Here is an 8,984-nt window from a genome sequence, read left to right on the forward strand (position 1 = left end):
GAAGAAAAATACTGACTTTTTAATCTTATATAAACATTTTTACCCATTTTTAAATTATGCTTTTTATAAAAATTAAATTACTGGATTTTAACTTTTTCAGAAAAAAAAAACGTGTTTGTTATAAAAGTTGAAGTTCCAGCGCATAAGTACTTATAAAAAATTGAAAACAATTGTTTGGTTTACATAAGTATTGTCTTTGTTTGTTTAATTATATATATATATATATATATATATATATATATATATATATATATATATATATATATATATATATATATATATATATATATATATGATAATGGTGGGACATGGCATCACGTGTAAGGATTGGAAAGCTTTGTATTGATATTATTATATTTACCTATGAAAATTATACGTGTGGTTCATATATTTATTTCTCCTGCTACGACGACTGGTACATGATCAGTAGTTCCCCAATTTTCAGTTAGATAGATTATCACACCTCGTGAACACAGGTTGCATTTGCTGCGGAGGATCGATCTCGCCAATGGATTTCAACAAGGTCAGAAAATCTCTCCAATTTCCTTATCTTCTTTGTCTTATATGATTGTTGTGATGATGATGATGATTAATTAGGCCCCAATTGTTAATCAGAAGACACAAGTTAATAATTAACTGGTGGCAATTTCATTGATTAAGATTAGCAGATTTTAATTGCATGTATGCTATATAGAATACTCAATATATATCTATCAATTACTTCTATGCTATTGTAAAATATATATTAGCCATAGAAGAATGAAGGGAACGAGGAAACACGGAAAGTAGGGTGCGAGGTAGCAGCTATAGTGGTTTTGCTGGTTATCTTCTAGTGTTCTTGTTTCAGCAGAAGTATATAATTCTAATTTTTAATTTTGGTTTTTTTTATTGGTTATCAATACTTTAATTACAACTATAATAAAAGAAAGGTGAAAATATAATTTTGATTTTTTTATTTTGTTTCATCTGCAATTTTAGTCTTTAATTTTTTAAAATTTACATATTATTCTTAATTTTTTTGTCATTTATTTTTTTTCTTATAATTTAATTAATTAAATCATTTCTTTATTATATACGAATATATTAAAAGTAAGGTTTAACTGAACTAAAACAAATATATGTTAAATTAAAAACTAAAATTATCTTTTTTGAAAACTGGGAAAGAAACACCTTGTTTTCCCACATTGATACATATAAATCATTTTCCTAAAAATAGTGTATATATGTTAAAACCTTTGATCATCAATCTCTTTCCCAAAATAAGTCCGAAAGTTCTTTTATGTTCTTCTTGTGTTTTCTTGAATTTTTTGTCTCTCAATAATATTTCCTCAATGATATATTCTTTTTGAACAACATATGATTTCCTATATGATCTCTTATCCATTAGAAACCAATTAAATACGTGAACAAAGTCACCTGTGTGAGAAATTGCGGATAAGACTACCCCATTCTCAATTATTTTTTGGGTATAAATATATATAATAGTAGTCAGTGATCCACGTGTAGTGTCAGTTATAAATAATATAATAATACTAAAATAACTAAAGAAATATCAACATGCGATACACGAGCAAACAATATCTTGCATATCTTTTTCCCCTTGACGAGTAAAACACTATAGAAGGATCATAGAGGAAATTGGAGAAATACTAGAGTGCATTATCTTTTTGGACTAAACACATGAGATTATGAGAAACCAAGCCAAATGTTGAACATGTCCATTAAAAAATGCTAGCAATACTTTTTATAATATTCGCTTTTAAATATTTTCTGTGATTGATTAAAATTTATTGAAATTATTAATTTTATTAAGTTTTATTTTTATTTAATGTATATCAAGTGAGAAAATACACATTTTGCATATTAGTAATAAATAAATAAATACATTCAGTCAAAATAAATAAATAAATATTTTTTTAATATATAACTTTTACTTTGAATTCAGCTTAGTCGTTCCTAATATCATATCGAAACCGACACATCATCAAATGTGAGTTAGAAAGAGGGGCCAGTGACGTGGACATGATCGAAAGAAGCCAAGGGTGGGTTAGTTCAGGCGTAAAAAAGATTTATGAGGGAATGTGCGTTCTCCTTAACAACAACATAAGTATTCATTTTTTTTAATTTTCTGGTCAAAATCAGCAATGAATGAAAACTAAACAATTAATTGAATATTAATAAGTAACTTAAACAGATATATTAATACCATATTAATCTCTTAACACTAACATGAACAAAAATAAATACTTGTTAGTTGTTACAATAACTTTTCTAACATGGAATATTAGAGGGATTGTCGGTCATGTAGTACTCTGATTAATGAAATATCTCATTTTGATGTCGAGAAGTTTCGGTGGACACTCGATAAAAAAAAAAATTAGGTGGACACTAACCCAAATGTCATGTACGTGTTGGAATTTGGATATATTCGCATTGAAATTAGTGTACGGATTTTGAAAGAAAAAAATAATATTATTAAGTAATTTAATAAATAAATAAATAAATATTCTAATGACTCGTGAGAATAACTGAACAATTTAATAATACTATTAATTAGAAATTATATTCACATATAATAATTTATGACCTAATTAATTTTTTTATGTATGAAATATAATTCGTTTTCAAAAATTTATCAAATATTTTATTTTTCATCCAAATACTTAAAAAAAATCTATTTTATTTTTTTACTTGTCGTTAGTCCACATCAGTTAAATGATATCGTGACAGACGAAGTGTCACGTCATCACGTCTAGTCACTAAACACGTAGGCACAGATGTCCATGTCATTAACTTTTGTTTTTTTAATTTTAAAAAAAATAAAAGTCAAATAAGAGAGGCAGAGCTATCTGTGGTGGTGCTGGAGACAGCGACATGGCAACTCAAAGAGAGGCAGAGCAATTAAGCCTATTCCAAGCCCGTCGTCATCTTGGACATTCTCTAGAACTTCGCCTTCATCGCCATCACCGCCACTATCTTGGTTCTCAGCCGCAACAAGAATCCCAACATGCCTCTCAGGTTGTGGATTGTAGGCTACACTCTTTAGTGCGTTCTCCATGTCGCATGCAAGGTTATCAAACTCGAGAATTTACGCAAACTTGTGAAAGTTTCATAGACTCGACTCATAAATTCAACTCGTAGACTCGTAAGAGTCTACTTCATATAAAATAATAACAAAACATCTATAAATAACATACTAATTAAATATTTCAACAATATAATAAAGCAAAACAGTAAATTATAAAGTTCAGAATATTTAAATAACCAAGTCTAGTAATAATACATCACCACTAGACAATAACTTGTAGAGGTTATAGTAGTGGTAGATCATTCTCATCGAGGGTTGGATGTTATTAGAGAACAAGGGTTTGATATTATTAAATGTGAAAATTTTATATTTGAGAATAACACGCTAAATGAAGGTATGTTGAATGCTAAACAGATAGAAAACAATAAAAAAACGACTTATATTTTGGTGTAATTTTTTTTAACTTGTTAAATCATTGACTCAGTGATAAACTCGAGTTTACTTAGAGTTTACCCATAGTCTACTAAAAAGAGTTTACTCAGGAGTCAACTCGCAGAGGACAAGTGAAATCGTAAACTCGTAAAAGTTAACGAGTTAACTTGAGAGTTTGATAATCATGGTCGCATGTGTCGCAAAGCCTCTCAATTCCAAAATTGTTCCAAACCCATCCATTTTCTATTCCACAATTGTTCCAAAGCTCAAAATTTCTCTCTCTCTCACACCCTCCAAGTCTTTCCCCTCTCGCCGGCAACGTCATTTAGCCTAATGATTCCCCAAACCCCATCGTTCAATACACTCTAGGCAACTCCATTTCATTTGTGGTAGCAGAATCCAAAGCTGATTTCACAAAACCCTAAGTGAGTTGGGACCTAACTTCACAACCAATTGGACCAAGGTCTTAACTAAATTGTTCCCTATTGAAAACAGCGATGAGAGATGCTTGAAGCTTCTACCTTTCCCTCCAAGACTGGAGGATCAGGTTCGAGCCACGTTCATGCTCACAGGAGTAGATTTGGAGAATTTAGGAAAGGTGCATGTCTTGTCCAAATGGGACATCGTTGAAAGAGGAATAGAATTAGAGGCACCTAGGTTGTCTTCCTTTGTTCTCACATGTGCTTATGCGGTAGTTTGCATTGCTAAGGCCATTCATGGAGTTGAAAAGAAGAAAGAGAAGTTTGCTTTTGGGTTCACAGTGGATTGCAGGGCCATGCCAAGCTAGAGCCTCCAATCCCTGGGAACTATTTTGACAACTATGTGTGGGGTCATTTTGTGGATGCTGACCCACTAGACTTCATAAAGGAAGAAGCTTTTGGTATTGTTGCAAAGAGTATTCATAGTAAAATAAAAGAGATGTTAGAGAAGTGGATTTTCCATGGGGTGGATAGTGCGTTTTCTAAATACACACATAAAAATATTTGTCGCAAGAAAAAATCTCAGAATTCCTTCCATTTTCTAGGTTTGGAAAAGTGCAGATTTTCAAGAAAAGGAATCTTATGATATGTTGGGAATCTCTTATGATAATCATGTGCATCTGAGACATATTTTAATGCCCGAAAGTTGGATAGGATGGCCTTTGCATAAAGATTATATTGCCCCAAATTTTTATGAAATACAAGATGCTCACTAAATGATAAAAATAAGAAATTAATCCAAACTTCTACAACGTTTTTGGCAAAAGAGAAAGTTGAAACCTTTGGAATTGCAGGGTCAAATCGATTTGGAGTTTATAGAACTGAATTTTGGGGGAAGCCTGCAAAGGTGAGATAACATCGACAGAGAGAGCTTTTGGCTTTCATTTTTTTTAAATTAAAAAACAAAATTAATGACATGGGTGTATCTGCCTGTGTTTAGTGACTATGTATGATGACGTAATATTTTGTGTATTACATCATCATTTAACGAATATGGACTAACAATAAGTAAAAAAATTAAATGTAAATTTTTTAAAAACATCTAGGTAAAAAAAAATGTTAGATAATTTTTTAAAAATAGACTAAACTTAATATATAAAAAAACTTAATTAAGCTATAATTTATATTATCTTATTGTTTTGTGTGTTCCCTCAATCGGAGTCTCTTTCCGATTCCCATACAATAATTTCCCATACAATAATTTATCTAAGGTAGGTTGCATAGCACGGGAACAGAAAATTAATAATTGAAAAGAGTAGCCTTAAATACATACACAAATAATGTAAATAACGGAAAAACTACTTCCTCTTTTTATTTTTTCTACTTCCTCTGTCTCTTATTATTTTACTTTTAGGGTAATATTCAGTTTTAAAAAATCAGAAATCACATTAAATATTATGATAAAATATATTTTTTTACAAAAAATAATTTTATAAAAAATGTATAATGTCAAGCTTTTCAAAAAATTAGAATGTAATTTTCAATTTCATTTGAATATTTAGATAAGGAAAGAATAAATGACAGTATTATTAAGAAAAATCATTTTTTGTTTTTGAAATGACATTTAAAATGAACTAATAATTTAAAAGAAAATTATTATTTTTAGCCTTAACTATGTTTTTATTCCTAATAAATATTTACTTTTTGTGTTTCCTTTTAACAAATTTTTATTTTTTTAGTCCATAACAAAATAATTTTGTTTTTGTCACTGACACTTATTTTTAATATCTGATAAATTAGTAATTTTATACTTACTTCTTGATAAAAAAAATTTACATTAATTATTAGTCGAAATTAAATTAAAATTTGTTAATTTATCAGGAACTAAATCAAAATATCAAAGACCAAAATTATAAGTGTTATTTTATTAGGATTAAACGGAAAAAAATTATTAAAAAAATTAAATATTTATTAGAAATCAAAAAGATATTTAATCGTTATTTATGTTAATTATTATGAACAAAATAACTTTTATTTTAAAAAAATAGTGTTTCATTTCTTGTAGTTTCTTTGTAGCATTGCTAAATAGTGCGAAAAGATTTGGTACGAAAATCTGACAAAGAACATGTAAATAGTTGATTGGTTAATTACTAAGTTAAAAAATCTGACAAAGAACATGTAAATTTTCTTTCAATACAACTGCTTGAATGTGTCAATTTTTCTCTGTCTGGAAACTTATCTAGGAGCAAAAGAAAACCATAGACCAATCCATCTTATTATGCTGCAAGTTCTTTGTCTCCGAATCACGCAACAACGCCACCCTCAATGCAATAGAACGAGTTGCAAGGTCAAACCCGGAAACTGTGATTGTGAACATGTTTCATGATCGAAGTTATAACAGGGCAAGGTACGACCTTGTGTCATATGTTTTGCACGACTGCACAGGAAATCCCATATACAGCCCCTTGCACCAAACTGTCATAGCCATGGCTGAGGCTACATTCAATGCCATCAACCTCGAATTCCATGAAGGTGCTCACCCTCGCTTGGGCGCACTCGACGACATTATCTTCCATCCACTTGGTCATGCGTCGCTCGACGAGGCAGCTTGGCTTGCCAAAGCAGTGGCAGCAGACATTGGCAACCGATTCAGTGGTAAGTACATTAAGTTACATGATCAAAGAATGCTTCTTACTTGTCTCTCTTTTTTCTCACCCTACCTAAACTCAAATGTGATGCAATGCAAGAGAAATTCATTCATTTTCATGTAACATTTTGTTGTGCAAGTAGTAAAAAACACTTACAATGCAGCTTATCTTAATACATGTGAATGCAGTGCCAGTGTTTCTGTACGCCGCAGCCCACCCAACAGGGAAGGAAGTTGATGCCATAAGGCGAGAGCTCGGATATTACCGGCCAAATTCAAGGGGAAGTCAATGGGCCGGGTGGGCAATGCCCGAAACGCTACCGCTGAGCCCTGATGAAGGGCCCAACGTGGTTTCAAGAGCTAAAGGCATCACAGTGATTGGTGCACGCCCTTGGATTACATTCTACAACGTTCCAATCCTTTGCACTGATGTGTCAGTAGCAAGAAGGATTGCAAGGAAGGTGAGTGCTCGTGGCGGTGGCCTTCCCACCGTGCAAACGATTGCTGTAGTCCATGAGGATTCAACTGAGATAGCCTGCATGCTTTTGGACCCCAAACTTGTCGGAGCAGATAGGGTTCAGAATAGGGTTGAGATGCAGGCAGCGGAAGAAGGACTCGACGTAGAACAAGGTTATTTCACCGACCTTTCTCCGGAAATGTTCGTAGAGAAATACATGAAACTAATCAATAATGCTAACAAATCGTGATCATGTGTGTAACTCGTTAGTTGGACTTGTTGATCGATGAATAATCATAAATGATCAAAGGTTGTGATTTTCAGTAAGTGTAATACAATGGTTCTAAATTATGATTCCTAAATGGTTGGCTGGAAAGACAACCAAAGGGTAACAAAAATGAAGCATGCATGGACTAGAAATTGAGATTCCTAAATGCTTCTGTGACTATCTATCCGTATTTATATATCAAATTAATGACCCGTTTTTCGGTCAAAATGTCCACTTTCATTTGTTTTTCATTCTCTTGTTTGTTTTATAGCATATTAATTTGGATAAAATTCTGAGCTAGACGTGATGTGAATTTAAATTTGTCAAGTATCTAGTATTAGCTTCTGCATCAAATTGAGAATTGGATGTGGAAATCAAGCAATACATGCGTCTTTTTTCAACATCATTCCGAATACACGTACATTTATTTTTTATCCATTTTTTTCACTAAATTTCCATAAAGACCAGAAACTAAATAAAAAAAAATGAAGGAACCTGAGAATTGTTAGAGTAAAAGGCAGAGCAAAAATTGACGGGGAATAAAAATCCAACTGCAGTACCCAATCTATTGGAATAATATAAATAAAATCTTCATCAACTTCTCCAAACTTCTTAATAATAATATAGTAAGTCACATTCAGTCAATGAAAACAACAAATTTGGTTAAACACAGCACAAAATGGAAAAGTGATATGTTTTGCCATGTGGGTATTTTTTTTATAGCTTTAGAAAGTACACATAAGATAAAGCTCAATAAACTTAGCCAATTTTCAGGAATTATTTGGTTGATTTAAATTTGATTAAATATAGCCACACCAGTCACTCATTATAGCAACAAAATAGATCAACCAAGAAATTAATTCATACACCTATAGTGCATGAAATGTAAAATATTTGTTAGATGAAGAAAAAAAAGCTTCCCTGAATCATGTGATACAGTAATTAATCCATCAATTGTTTAGTTTGTATATTAACAGTTCATTAAATTGAACTTAACATTATAATGGAAAGAAGTAAAGAGTAACACAATCCATTAAAATCATGGAGAAGAAATCTAAAAGTCCAATGTACCTCCAGTGTCTTAATAATAGTCACATTCAGTCGTCTTTAGATTTTGATAATGAATTCAAATCTTGTTTTGTACGTATTCTGAATGCTCATCAGTTAAAAACAGAGAATTAAATTCTTAACCAAAATTTGAGTAAGAATTGCAGTCGGGATCATAATGTTTGGTTGACATGTTAAATACCTTTCTAGTGAAAATTGTTCTAATAGTAGTGTTAAGGTCACCATCCCAATTAATGATGTACTTCTCCCAGACCAAATTGCACCTTTATGTGGCTTGGTGTGGTTACACTACTAGAAAAATTAAATTTAGTGACAACCTATATTCCCTCACTAATAGTGACGACTTCTGTGATGAAAATATGATTTTGTAACGGATACAAATTTAAGTTAATTTGTGACAGATTTTACGACAAAAATGATTATTCTCCAATTTACCCGCCCGCTACACACTCCTAATTTGAGGAACATGACATGTTCAAACTTCTTGTCCAAGTTGACTTCATCTTTGGACTGCTCATGCTAATTTATGAGAGCAATCTTTGCTAGTGTCTCATGAGGAAGATTGTGTGCTAATATTTTTCTCTCACATGGTAAGCTTCTCAAAAATACATGTTGCATTCACGTCCCACGTTCCTTTTAACATTTAGTTATTTTGAATCTGGTCA

At 31.5% G+C, this 8,984-nt stretch overlaps 1 protein-coding gene across 1 annotated transcript; it reads left to right on the forward strand.

The window, feature by feature from the left end:
• Positions 1-341: 341 nt before the first annotated feature.
• On the forward strand, positions 342-7,479 carry LOC114388230 (glutamate formimidoyltransferase-like). Its single transcript, XM_028348606.1, has 3 exons — positions 342-523; positions 6,123-6,534; positions 6,716-7,479. The coding sequence occupies exons 1-3, from the start codon at positions 509-511 to the stop codon at positions 7,231-7,233; spliced, it is 945 nt and encodes a 314-aa protein (XP_028204407.1). The 5' UTR covers positions 342-508; the 3' UTR covers positions 7,234-7,479.
• Positions 7,480-8,984: the final 1,505 nt, after the last annotated feature.

This window comes from Glycine soja, chromosome 2 (genome assembly GCF_004193775.1).
Source record: "Glycine soja cultivar W05 chromosome 2, ASM419377v2, whole genome shotgun sequence".
NCBI lineage: Eukaryota > Viridiplantae > Streptophyta > Magnoliopsida > Fabales > Fabaceae > Glycine > Glycine soja.

What these genes read in the sequence shown, in the direction of transcription:
- LOC114388230 (XM_028348606.1), top strand. An exon ending in CATTGGCAACCGATTCAGTG is followed by an intron (nt 6,535 to 6,715) that starts GTAAGTACATTA and finishes ATGTGAATGCAG; the next exon opens with TGCCAGTGTTTCTGTACGCC.